Raw genomic sequence first — 14,773 nt, 5'->3', positions numbered from 1 at the left:
TATAACCACATCCTCAATAAATACTATTGCATCAAATTGAGCACTTAAGGCATTTTATTTCCACACATTTTAATAATATAAATGGCCAGTATCTAATATACATAAGCTAACAGAACATAGGATATTCAGGTGAAATACCTTGAACTTCCTTTCTTACTTTTATTTATTGTCTATTTTGTTTCAGGAAATATGCTAGGTGAAAATTCAGCCGTTTAATTAGTGTCTAACACAACTCTATTGTGTATATTGTTTAGAGACCCATGATTTATAAACAAACTAATAGAGAGATCAAAAGTCTACGTAGGGTTATTATGATTAAGAAGTTTAACATAGCAGACAACTATGTTATGTGTAATAAGTACACAAGTATCTGATATTATTTTATTTATGAATATTCACTGATTTGAAATTTATTTTTTGAATCTCTATATCAGTATAGAATTTTTTGGTTGCCCTTTGTTCCAAGATAATCATATTAATGAATTAAATTATTAAAATATATTTCAAAATTATATTTAATATTGTAAAAATATGCCATCATCTGTATTTCTATTTTTTGTTCTTTTTTTTTGAGAAAGAGTCTTGCTGTGTTTCCCAGGCTGAAGTGCAGTGGTGCGATCTTGGCTCACTGCAACCTCTGCCTCCCAGGTTCAAGTAATTCTGTCAGCCTCTGCAGTAGCCATAATTACAGATGCCCACCACCACGCCTGGCTATTTTTTTTCTGTATTTTCAGTAGAGATGGGGTTTCACCATGTTGGCCAGGCTGGTCTGGAACTCCTGACCTTAAGTGATCTGCCCTCCTCAGCCTTCCAAAGTGCTGAGATTATAGGCATGATCCACTGCACACAGGCTGTATTTCTAAATTTTTGTATAAGTCCTCCAAGTTTTCTCTGGCTGCAGACTCCTTGTTTTTCCAAATTATTGTTTAAAAAGAATAATTTGTTTTTAAAGGGCACGTGGATAGGAATATTTCAAAGAGCTAGGTAATTATTATCTACAACAGAAACACTAATTTAATCAGCTTTCAACAAATGTTTGTCTCGTTCTATTGTGTTAGATTCTTTATTATGTAGAATGGTTTAAATGATAAGATTGGATTACTGCCTACAGGTAAGAATGAGGGAATGGCAAGGGATTTAGGAATTGCAATTGGTTGAGAAAAATAAAAGAATAGTATTTTTTCTCCAGTCTTCCGTTTAATCATCCTTAAAATGAAAATAATATAAATATTAGAATTAATAATAATATTAGCATATCAATAATATTAATATCCACCTCAAATGATTTTTTGGGTGGATAAGCTCAAAACCATCAGTACATTTTAAATTTAATATGCAACTCTTGGAAGTTTGCAAGTTTTCTAATTCTCTACCTGACAGCTATCTAAAACTTAATACTGAAAGCCTAGAGAGTTTTTTTGAGCATTACACAAATGAAAACACTAATAATAGCACCAAATATATAATATGTGCCCAATGAACATGATCTGTTTTGTTTTTATGCTAGAATGACATAAAAATTTGTGGTCTTCAAATATGAGTAAGTCATAAGAGATGCTATATGACCTGGCAAGCCTGTTAAATTTATTTTCTTCAATTTTTTATAACTTACAAAAAAAGATGAATTATATCTAATGGATCTCATGAAAATCAAATACTTTACATGTAAAACTCAAACTACAGAGTTCTTGACAAAAATCATATTGTAATTATTAATTTAATGTTGGTTTAGATATGAAGAAACTTTGGTTCAGGTAAGTCAAAGGGCTTGCCTAAAGGTACCTGATAAGATTTTGGATTAATGAATCATCATCTCTTTAAACTTGTGATGTTTTTCGTCCACTATAGCCAGGTTGACTAAAATAAAAATGCAAAAAACAAAAGCAAAAACAAAAACAAACAAGTAAAAAAAAAAAAAAAAAACCTTTATATCTCTGTTACTTAGAAGGTTCTATGGAAACTTAAAGAGGATAAATTTTACATTATGTCATCTCTTTTCTCCATACTTTCACACTGATTCAAACATGTTTTACAAATGCCAATTTCCTTTGTAAATACATCAAATCATAGGAAGCTCAAAATGTTCAAAGCATAGTTTTGTTATAAGTGCAGCTTGACTATATATCTTTAAGGGTTTTTATTTATTTATCATTTTAAAGTTATTTCCTGTGGAGAACTACCTACACCTCCAAATGGAAATAAGATTGGAACTCAAACTTCATATGGCTCAACAGCTATCTTTACCTGCGACTTGGGATTCATGCTTGTGGGCTCTGCTGTAAGGGAATGCCTTTCCTCAGGTCTTTGGAGTGGATCTGAAACCAGATGCCTAGGTACAGATTTTTAATTTGTTTTTACCAAACTTCCCCCTGCCCCTCACCCTTGAAAGGAGGCATCTCTTTTTCCCTAGTATGAGATACTAATTTATATTCATTCAGTAAGGATGTTAAAAACCAGAAAATACTTATCTTTAAAAATGGCTCATGATAGAAAAGCTACTAAACAGAATAATCAGATAGCATTCCTAGTGAAATCAAAGGAGATTTCATGGTGAAAACTAATTGCTGAAAATTGTATGCCTGCTTACTCAGCTGGGTTAATCGCTGTAGCTATTAACTCATTCTAAACCATAGTCAATTCTTCCTTCACCTATTTGCTTAAGGTAATGACTGAAAGATAAACAATGTAATGTCTACATTTAAGCCCCTTTCTCCCTTTTTATTTCATAAGATTTCAACATGCGTAAAACGAATTTCTATTAAAATTTTAAAAATTTATTTTTTGAACCTGATTTTAGACAATTAGGATGTTTTCCCCTTAGAGTTCCCTGAATTTCTTATAAAAATCTTCAGGTAAAGAAACTGAACTAGTTCATTCTTCTTACCTTGCCTCTTTTGAATGCTTTATCTCCTTTTTCAAAGATTTCAACAATTTATCTAATATTAAGAATAGTATGATTTATGATATTTATGCTTTATTTTTTCTAAAATTATTTCAAGATCTACAAGCAAATATTAAATTATGTAATAATGAAAATTTTTCTAATAATTATTCACTTATCTGTTGGAAGCAAGGCAAGATCTTTTTGTTTACTAATTTAAAAATTGCTGATTATCATGAATAGAGTACTGCAAAATTTGTCAGTGTTTTTGTCTTTAAAATGTTACTGTTTAAGAATATGACACATGGCAGAAAAGTCTATACTTACATATTGTGTGGCTAATAAGCTTGAAAATATTCATAGAAATATAATCATTGTTTGAAATTTCAAATGGTATAGTTGCAAGTTTTGGTTAAAATGTCTTTTTTCCCCTTCTCAGGTACATTTGTTAGTAGTTATACTTGGAAGCCCAGAAACAATTTCTTTATAAGAGCACACATACTTGAATATACACAGGGAGCTCCTGAATATACACAGGGAGCTCCTGAGCCCCTGGGGTCGTTAACGGACCAGGCCCTGGCTATGAGATGGAGTTCCTCTCAGACTAGGGTCTTTCCTCTTCCTCTTTAAGTCTCACCTAGACAGAGCAGAGCATTGAGGCTAAGAGTCATGTTGTCTCCCACTGGTCAAGATTGGGCAGATGGATGAGGCCACTTATTTTCTGCAATGACTATTGAAGAAAACAGAAAATAGTTAATGAGTTAAATGATTATGTATTACTATGTGATTATATAATCAAATACAAACTCAAAAAACTAAAAAATCTTAATAGTTTTTAAACTGATTTTGGTTGTACTAATTTTAATTACAGATTATTTAGTTTACTTATGCATTTTTAAGTAAACTTAGTTTACATATAAATTTTTAAATTTATATATAGTTATATATGAATAAATATATATTTATACATACTCCAGTATTTAAATTATATATTACATGTATCTTTAAATAATTAAACATTTATAAATAAATATATATTTTAAATACTATATTTAAATGATATATAATTTAAATACTACGTTTAAAATATTTAAAGATATATTAAAATATTTAAAATGAACTATATTTAAAATATAGTTAAAATAAAACTAAATTTTAAAAGTATTTAAAATATGCATATACATTTGAAAATACTATATTTTATGGCTATATGCTCTCATGAATTGTTATTATGTATTATATATTATTTAATATTGTATATACTATGTGGTTTTATTCACCTACTTAGAATCTGGATTCTGTTCTCTGGAAAGACAGGGCATAACAAGAATATTTATAAGAAAATATTGCCTCTTAGTCTAAGGCGACAAGATCATCCATTGTAGAGAATATAGTGTTGATATACAATGAAATGCAAAAGGATGTTGGTAAGAGGAAAGTACAGTTACCAGACAAGCAAATCCTAGAATAGTACATTGTAAATTGAGCTTAGGGATCCATTCTTCTCAACTAGTTTGTGTAACCCCAGACACTTTTAGCTTAGAATGGCCATGAGAATGTGCTTATTGTTTCTCTAAGTACAGTGCATTTATTCCTGCCTCCCTAGTATTTTATTATGAAGTTTTCAATTAAAGGAATTGACAGTGAACACCCATATGCCTACCACCTAATTCTACAATTAGCATTTTTTCTTATTTGCTTATCATATATCTATCCATATTTCTAGGCCTCCATCAATCCATTAATTTATTTTTTGATGCATTTTGAAATAACTTGTAAATATCAGTATACTTTGTTGCCAGATATTTAAGCATGCATACCATTAGCTAGAGTTCAATATTTGTTCAAAGTTGTTTTTTTTTTCAACTCTGGCAAAATTTATATATAGTAAAGTACATAGACTGTAAATTCAGTTAGATTAGTTTTGACAAATGTATACATGCATGTAACTAAACCACTGTAAAGACATAGAATATTGCCATTACCTCAGAAAGTTTTCTTATGCCCCTTCATGGTCACTGTGCAACTCTCCTCCTCCATAACCTGAGGCAGTAACTATTTTGATATTTTCACCATATATTAGTTTTCCCGTTCTAGACATTAATTAAATTGAATTGCAAATTGTGCACTCTTTTGTATAAGGCTTCTTTTATTCTCTTTCATCTATGCTGTTGTGCATATCTGTAATTTGTTTCTTTTATTGCTCAATAGGATTCCATTGTACAAATACGCCACACTGCAGCCATTCTGTTTTTGATAGATGTATGAGCTGTGTCCAGTTTTATTCTATTATGAATAAAGCTGCTATGAATGCTCATGTAAAAGCTTTTTGTGGACATATGCTTTCATTTCTCTTGAATACTCAGGAATAGAATACATGTGGGAGAGTTCTAGTTGCCTCCCATTCTCTCCAGCATGTGATGTAGCAACTTTTTCATTCTATCCATTCTGTGGGATGCATAAAGGTATCCTATGGTATTTTAGTATTTTTTTTTTGTCTTAGTGAATATTAATGTTAAGCACAGTTTTTCATAGGCTTATTGGCTATTTGTAAATTTTCCTTTGTGAAGTGGTAAAGTATCTTATATTAACTTGCCTTTTTATTATGAATTGTAGGAGTTCTGTACATATTCTTGTTACAAGGCCTTCATCATTATGTGTTTTATAAGTATTTTATCTTATTCTGCGACTTGCCTATTCATTTTTTAATAGCATCTTTTGACAACCACACATTTTCAAGTTTGGTAAAGTCTGTTTGTTTTACTTTCTCTTTATACTAGAAGCTTTATAGTTTTAGCTTTAACTTTTGTATCTCCAATATTATTTTTAATTTGTGTGTGTTATGTAGTAGCATTGAGGGGCTTTTTTACTTGCTCTTTGTATCTTGCACTATTTGTTGAAAAAACTTGATAATAATTATTGAAATGATGTATGTAAATCCTCTAAATTTGTTCATAACTTTCAAAATCACTTTGGATAGCATAACACTTTTCAGTTTCAATATCAATCTTAGAATTAGTTTATCAAACTCTACAAAGAAATTCTGGCGGGATTGAACCATACATCAGTTTGGGGAAAATTGGCATCTAAAAACATTGAGTCTTCTGATCCATGAACATAGTACATTTGTTTGGGTCTTTACTTTTTTCTTTTTTTTTTATAGCAACATTTTGTATTTTTAGCATAGAATATGCTATTGCTAAATTTATTCCCCAGAATGTTTAACTATTATAAGTAAAAAGTAAAATTTTTCTTTTTTTTGTTTTTTAGATAGAGTCTTGCTATGTTGCCCAGGCTGGTCTTGAAATTGTGACCTCAAATGATTCTCCTGCTTCAGACTCCCAAAGTGCTGGAATTACAGGCATAAGCCACTGTGCCCAACTAAAGTTGTTTATCTAAATTACATTCTCCAATTATTTGCTGTTAGCATATAAAATACAATTATTCAAAATATTTATCTAATATTCTACAACTTTTCTAAATTCACTTACTAGTTTAAGATATTTTAAAAATATAGTTTCCTAAATATTACCTGAGTATAGAATAGTTTCACTATTTTGTTTCCCAACATTATGCTGTTTTTTAGTATTGCACTGGAGGTTTCTTTTTTTTTTTTTTTTTTTTTTTTTAACAATGTCTTTATTGGGTTGAGAATGTTCCCTATATTCCTAATTTGTTGCCATTTTTTTTTATCATGAATAGGCACTGCATTTTCCTATATGCTTTTTCTGCATCGATTGAAATAATTACATAGAATTTTTTCTCTTTTATTATGTCAAAATTACAGTGGTTAATTTTTCATATTTAGCCAAATTTCATTTCTGAGTAAATCCCAGATAGTCATTATGTATTATCATTTATATGTCACTAGACTGATTTTCTAAAATTTTGTTAAGGAGATTTGTATCTTTGTTTATGAAGTACTTTGGTCCTTAATAATTATTTAAGGACTTTGGTCCTTTAAATTTTTTTTTTTTTTTCAGGCTTTACTATTGGGGTTAATGGTTACTTTATAAAATAAGTTCAAAAGTGATTTTTTTTCTTCTCTATTTTCTAAAAGAATTTGCGTAACAATTATTTTCCCCCTGAAAAGCTTGAATTTCCCAGAAAAAAAAAAAAAAAAAATCTGTGGGAAGAGTTTTGTTTAAGAATTCAAGTATTTTAATAGATAAAAACTATTAATAGTTTTCTATTTTTATCTTGTGTTAGTTTTAGGGCAAGTTATAATTTTCACAGAACTTTTTCTTTTTTTCTGAAGTGTTAAAATGTATTGGCATAAAGCTGTTTTTAGCATTCCCTTATTCTTTTAATTTCTTGAGGGTTTATAGTGATATCACTTCATTCATTCCTGTTACTGACAATTTTATTCTCTCCTTTTTGGCGTTAATAGGGTTAGCTGAGAGTTTAATAATATTGTTGCTATTTTTAGAGAAAGAAATTTTACCTTAGTTAATGTTCTCTGTTGTTTGTAATTATCTTAAATATTTACTTCTGTCTACTTACTTTGGCTTTATTTTTACATCATTTTGCTCCTTGCTTCTTCTTCTTAACATGTTTTACGTCATTGCTTATATATCTCTATTCCTTCTACTAAAATCACTGAAACTTATAAGTTTCTTTAATAAGTAATGTTTTATCTGTACCTTCAAATTTATATGTGTATATATATATTTTTTATTTTTATTTTTATTTATTTATTTATTTTGAAATGGAGTCTCGCTCAGTCGCCCAGGCTGGAGTGCAGTGGTGCGATCTTGGCTCACTGAAAGCTCCGCCTCCTGGGTTCACGCCATTCTCCTGCCTCAGCCTCCGGAGTAGCTGGGACTACAGGCGCCCGCCACCACACCTGGCTAATTTTTTTGCATTTTTAGTAGAGACGAGGTTTCACCGCATTAGCCAGGATGGTCTCCATCTCCTGACCTCGTGATCTGCCCGCCTGGGCCTCCCAAAGTGCTGGGATTACAGGCGTGAGCCACGGCGCCCAGCCTGTATTTTCATTTTTACACATTGAGATATTTTATAATTTCTTCAAGACCTAAGTGTCACTAGACATGTATCTTCTTTTAATTTCCATGTATTTGTTGTTTTGCTAAGTATTCGATAGTTACCTTTATGTCATAGAGTTATAATTGAATTATTTGTGACTTGCTTGGAAGTCATCTTTAAAAGTTTACTAATGTTACACATGTATATAAACATACAAATAAAACAAATCACAGTATTAAAAATATTGCTTCATAACCCATTTCAGCGGGTCATTGTGGAACTCCAGAACTGATTGTGAATGGTCAAGTCATTGGAGAAAATTATGGATATAGAGACACAGTTGTATATCAATGTAATCCTGGTTTTCGATTGATTGGTTCTTCAGTGAGGATATGCCAACAGGATCACAATTGGTCTGGTCAGCTTCCATCCTGTGTGCGTAAGTAAGCATGGCAAAAGCAATTAGAAACCTCTGGTCTTTGAAACAATTCTAGTTTTGGTTAGGCAAGATGAATATATAGATTATGTTGTTATATATGTCAATATAAAGTAAATTTCCACAATCCAATTTGATACTGCTATGCAAAAACCCTTTAAAGTGGAAAGTGTTCAAGAGAATTTCAGTTATATTTTATCAGGAAGACAATAAATTAAATTTAACTCTTCCCATATTTAATATAAATATATGATATTGATAAATTAATATTCTTATATGGAAGATACATTCTCAACACATTTGTAATTCTAAGGATTTAAATTTCTAGAGACCACTGTGTAGCAGTATCAAGGTTTGCTACGATGTGATACTACAGAGCTTTTTATAGTGGAAAATATTTTGGATAAATATTATCTAATAATTATGATGCTATTGCTATGACATCAAAATTATAAACTAATGAAGCACAGTGGGGAAAATATTATCATTAGGCACGACATGAAGAACCTTTGCTCTCATTTCAGGTCCTCTGATGATTATGTGTGCTAATGCAATGTTTAATCTCTCTGGGTCCTAATTCCCTTATATAGAGAGAGTGCGGTTGAAGATGTTTATCATTATGTCATCTTTTAATCTCAAAATGCATTGCATTTTTAAATATATCAAGATTACACATATGTAACATAGTTATATTCTGTCTGAAAAAAAATTAAAAATTATGAGGATGCAAAGGCATGTGAATGATATAATGAACTCTGGGGACTAGGGAGAAAGAGTGGGACGGGAGTGATGGGTAAGAAATGACACATTGGGTACAGTGTACACTGCTCAGGTGATGGGTACACCAAAATCTCGGAAATCACCACTAAAGAACTTATCCATGCAACTAAACACCACCTGTTCTTCAAAAACTATTGAAATAATTTTTTAAAAAAGCAGATAAGAAAGAAAATAAATAAAAATTTATTTTAAAGCACTATTTACACTATTTTAAAATTTGTACAAAACATATGAATATATGTAATTTTAGAATTATTTTAAAAAGATCTCACCAGTTCAACATATATCCATGTGATCTTTTAGGGTAATTAGATATGAATTCACACATGAAGAATAAAGTATATTTTGAAATAGTATCTTTTTATTATAATTTCTTAAATATACCTGCTGTGCTTTGTGGTTTTAATGGATCTCTTCCTATATGTACGTTGTGGATTTGGCCATTGTGCACTTATTATGACTGCTATATTATGAAAATAAAAGTAGAGCTGAAATAAAAAGTAGAGCTAATGATAACTCTAGTACATCTCAGAATCCCCAGAAGTATTTAGTGTTTCAGATCACAATCGATCCTGCTTTGGATCTTAAAGTCAACTACATTTTTCTTATATTTTTCTCCTGATAATTTCCATCTCCAGATACTGACATTTATATTAAAATTATTATCAGTAAATAAGTACTGAAAATATGTTGTAATTATAACAGGATCATAGGATAAAGATTTTGGAAGTGTCAGATAAACAATACGTGGGACTTTTAGTATGCGTTCACAGGAAAATCTCACTTTATCTGTGACCAATTGCACCTATACTTATAAATTCAGTCATTATACTGTTTTGATCCAATCTACAGAAATGTATAGAAATTCTAGTTTCATGGTTATGATAATAGGATAATAGAATATCTAGCTAACAATGAAAGTCACTTACCTAAGACACATCCATACAGCCCCACACACAGATTGATTGTCTGATGATTTAAAGACAGCAATATCCTGCTTGTGTCTGCTCTAGATATGTTCTTATTCATTTACATTCAAGCATAGTCAGTTAATACCACTGTTTTTCTTGTTGAATAATTGAGGCTATAAATGAGAATTGGCCCTTAGGGTAAAACTGGTTTCTTTATTGGTAATTTTAAACAACGATAAGATGCAGTTAAATTTCCTAATGAGTAGGTTGACATTAACAATACAGCTGAAAAATAATCTCTCTTGGGTCATTTCCTAAGTACTAAAAGTGACTGTGGTCGTTTCCTATGCCCAATTAGGAAGCACTATTACTGAAGTTGCTCTGATTAATAGAGTGAGATAATGCAATAAAACAGTTCATAGAAACTGTTTGGGGAAAGCCAGCACTATGTAAAATTTATAGTGGGACACAGCATTAAAAGAACCTAAATAATTTATCTAATTAAGAATATTATTTCCAAGAAAAATTATATTATCAAATATCAATGATGAAGGGAAGAAACCAGTAAGATTGATTGTTTTAGAGAATATTTTGAGCATATGTGTCAAAATATTAATGAAAATCCTAATGCAGCCTTTGTGTATCATTTTCTATTTTCTACATTACGTAGTCACATTAATTTACTTTGCAAGCACACATTTGCTTTATCAATATACCATTCATAAAAATTGGTTGTATAATGTTAAAAGAACTATTTCAAAATTAAATGCAAAAAACTGCCTTTAAATATCCTCAATTATTAACTAGACAAGGGAAACTGGTTTAGTTTTGCTCTTTTCTATTTTTTAACTTTGTTTTTTTAAGCACAAGATCTCATTCTGTCATCCAGTCTGGAGTGCAGTGGCATGATCATAGCTCACTATGATATATGTGCATAGCTATGATCATGCTCACCACAGCCTTAACTCTTCTCCTCAAGCAATCCTCCCACCCCAGCCTCCCAAAGCACTGGGATTATAGGCATGACTCACCACACCTGACCAGTTTTGTTCTTTTTTGCTATTGGTTATGGACATGGACTTTAATTATTCCCCAGATTTCTTTGCATTTCAATACTCTGCTCTTTGCCTCCCTAAGAAAGTAGAGAGAAAGGATGAAATAGGTACCATGAAACTTAAAATACCTATGTACCACTTGCATAAAATTATCACAATTTTAAATAATTATCTATTTACTAATATAATAATGCTCTTAGACTATTTTGACATTCTACTTTGTTCATTTACGTTAGTAAATGTACTTTCCATATATTTCCAGATAAAAGTAGTCTTCTTTCTACTTTGTTTGAAAGGATTAAGTATAATCAATAATGCAATAACTGATAACTATTTTTTTTTCTGTGTTTCCTTCCCTGTCCTCCTGCCACCTCATATTAGCTGTTAGCTGTGGTCACCCTGGTAGTCCAATTTATGGAAGAACAAGTGGAAATGGGTTCAACTTTAACGATGTGGTATCATTCTCATGCAATATTGGGTATCTTATGCAAGGGCCAACAAAGGCACAGTGCCAGGCCAACAGACAGTGGAGCCATCCTCCACCTGTGTGCAAAGGTAAATGTCTAAGTATATTCCCATTTGGGACATGGTAATAATGTTCACATAAACATCAGTGATACACTTAAAACAGCTTAAGCAGAATAGCAAAAAGTTTTTATCTAATAAAACAAAAAGCTTTAATACTGATGTCATCTCATTAACAATGCTTTCCTTTTTCTAAATTTGTAACATATTTTTAAAAGTTAAAAGTAGCAGAGTTAATTTCTAACTTTCTTATTTGTATCTATTTTGTGACGGCATATAAAACGTAATTGAGATTATTTTTACTTGCAATTTGCTTCATAATTAGTGAAATTTACTAATTATGGCATTTATTTTCTTTTTATTTTTCTGAAAACTATATATGGGCCTGGATTGTCATTACTCCTGTATTGAGGCTTTATTCATTTTTTAATCTATAGAAACAGATTAAGGAGAATTCTTTGATGTTTTTCCAGTTTGCAAATAAGTGTATTTCATATTTTCTGAGAAAATACAACCAAATTATCATTTTCCTGCATGTTGTTTTCTTACAGTTCAACTTTAGCTTAAAAGATATCATTTTTTAAATTCATAGTCAGCACAATACTTACAAAGTTGCTATTTTCCTAGTTGCCAAATTTTTTTCTTTCTTCTGTATTTCCTACTACATAAATTTCAGTCCATTTTCTAGATAATCCATGGGATTAATTTTATTATTGGAATCTGGTTGTTTGAATAAATTTACTTTTGAAACTAAGTATGTAAATTTCTAATATAAATCTATATAGGTATATGTATATTGTTGCAAACATATGTTTCAAAATTTGTCATTTGTTTAGTGGTCAACTGTTCTGATCCTGGAATTCCAGCCAATTCTAAGAGAGAAAGTAAAATAGAACATGGAAATTTTACTTATGGCACTGTGGTATTCTATGACTGCAATCCTGGATATTTTTTATTTGGATCTTCAGTTTTGATATGTCAACCAAATGGACAATGGGACAAACCTTTACCAGAATGTATCAGTAAGTAGATAATGTGAATTGTTTCTTGAGAACATGTCATGGAAACCATATGGATGTTTATTGTCTTTATAAAACTACATATATATATATATATATATATATATATATATATATATCATAGAGAAGCATATTGATTTTATTGTTTTCCTGTTTTAAAATTATACTTTTCTATATTTTGCAAATTCAGTGTGCAAACGTAATTTTCTTAAAATTAATGTGATAAATATTTATCTGTCATTCTTTGATTTTGCACTTTGGAGCAGATAAAATATGAAAAGTAGTCATATTTCCTACTTTACAATATTATCACCTATAAGAGGCAACTATACTTTTATTCTGTACTAACATTTAATATTTCATTTAAGCCAAAATTAGTCTTAAACATCCATCATGGATTCAGAATACGTGAAGATTTACACAGAGGTGTTACTTAAAACTTATTGATCTTAAATGTTTGTCATATAGAGACATATATACTTGTTAATGCAATAATTTTTAATATGCATCATCTTTCTAGTCAGTGAATATCTAATAAGTGCATTTTGTTATATGTTATAATAGGAGTTGTAGAATGTACATAAAATTAATTACAGCCAAAATGCTTACAAGTAACACACGTAGTGAGAAAAATAATTTAGCAGATATAAATCAAACTTCTGTGAAGGCATAGAGGAGTGAACATAAATTCTAGCAATTCAGTCAATTGATAGGTCTCAAATTGAACTAGATCTCAAATGGTTGGTGAGTCTTGGACTTGACAGGGAAGAGAAGAACAATTTCATAGACTAAATGAATAGCGTGTGAAGAAACTGTTCATTTTTGGCGAGTAATTTTTGGTTTTAGTAAATTGCTAAATTATAAAATTATTTTAGGATTATGTTTCATTTAGAGGATTTTTTATGTTCATGGGGTGGACTTCTATGAACATTTTGTGACAACATTCATGTACTAAAGAAGAAACAACACCTTCTGCTGTGTCTATAAAATTTCAGATTCTATGCATATAGTTCAGTAATTTGGCCTGCTGATTAAAATTCATTTGACTTATTTGTGTTGACTGGTCTAATTATTTGAATAATTTACTTACTTATTCTTATGTAGCTACCACATTAAAGTTAAAAATATTTTCATAGGACGTGTAAACCTGAAGTTCTTCAGGTGTTCTGAGCTCTCATATGCTTTTTGCTTTATCATTTCCTGTAGCTCTCCCTGGAACAGTATTATATACTGAAAGGTTTTATTAAGTTTTTATGTCCTCACGTGCTGTTTGATATTCTAGAGATATGTGACACTCAGTATTTTTCTGAGTACAACTAACAGGGGACATACGTTAAATTCTGAAACTACCTATCACTCATAAATAATACTCTCTCATGTATTGACTTTTAATTCTGCTATGCTTAGCAGTGTTTTAGTTTATAAGCCCTGAGTATTGTCTTTGTACAGCATAATTTATTCATTACTGATTCGTAATGATTCTAGACTATATATTAAATCGTGAATCACAGATCAATCTTCACTGAATCTCTTTAATCCTCAAAGTTTTTTCATGTAGTTTCTGTATGGCTTCACTTTGAATCCACATGGTGTCCTATGTCCTTACTTAGTGAATCCATATTAATCTTCTCCTTGACTTGTACATGTTTTATCAGGCACAGATACAGTTAGAACTCATACACATACATATGTGAACACACACTCATCACTCTTACATGTACAGATTTATCATAATAACTCAATTATTACTTAGCTTAAAAAGTTACTGTTAAACTCATCCACAAAAGAGTAAGTTAACAGAATGGCTCCTATAGCTGCAAACTCCACTTTATTTTTAAAAAGCCACCTTCAACATAGATGTTTGATTTCTGGAGGCTTTAGATGTTTGAGCAGAACATTTATTTCTGATTTATTGTATAAACATGCTGGTATAGGTTGTTCGATAGGAGATATAAAAAAATTTTATATTCAATAATTATGTATTGTAGTGATTGACTGTGGACACCCTGGCATTCCTCCTAATGCAGTCCTGTCTGGCGAGAAGTATACTTTTGGGTCTACTGTTCACTATTCCTGCACAGGAAAGCGTTCCCTTCTAGGCCAGTCATCAAGAACCTGCCAATTGAATGGCCATTGGAGTGGATCACAACCTCATTGTTCAGGTACCACTTGGAAAATTG

The 14,773-nt window shown here is 30.6% G+C and overlaps 1 protein-coding gene across 1 annotated transcript in view; it reads left to right on the top strand.

Moving 5' to 3' along the window:
- CSMD3 (CUB and Sushi multiple domains 3) overlaps window positions 1–14,773 on the top strand; it is a 1,271,497-nt gene that overhangs the window by 1,191,096 nt on the left and 65,628 nt on the right. The window contains exons 52-56 of the mRNA XM_026454566.1: window positions 2,160–2,333; window positions 8,133–8,306; window positions 11,431–11,604; window positions 12,411–12,596; window positions 14,582–14,755. Coding sequence (XP_026310351.1) covers window positions 2,160–2,333; window positions 8,133–8,306; window positions 11,431–11,604; window positions 12,411–12,596; window positions 14,582–14,755 — 882 coding nt within the window. The remainder of the gene's footprint in view (window positions 1–2,159; window positions 2,334–8,132; window positions 8,307–11,430; window positions 11,605–12,410; window positions 12,597–14,581; window positions 14,756–14,773) is intronic.

The sequence above is a fragment of the Piliocolobus tephrosceles genome, chromosome 7, assembly GCF_002776525.5.
Source record: "Piliocolobus tephrosceles isolate RC106 chromosome 7, ASM277652v3, whole genome shotgun sequence".
Classification (NCBI taxonomy): domain Eukaryota; kingdom Metazoa; phylum Chordata; class Mammalia; order Primates; family Cercopithecidae; genus Piliocolobus; species Piliocolobus tephrosceles.
The sequence above is the reverse complement of the archived record's forward strand: the minus strand, read 5'-3'. Positions and strand labels throughout refer to the sequence as shown.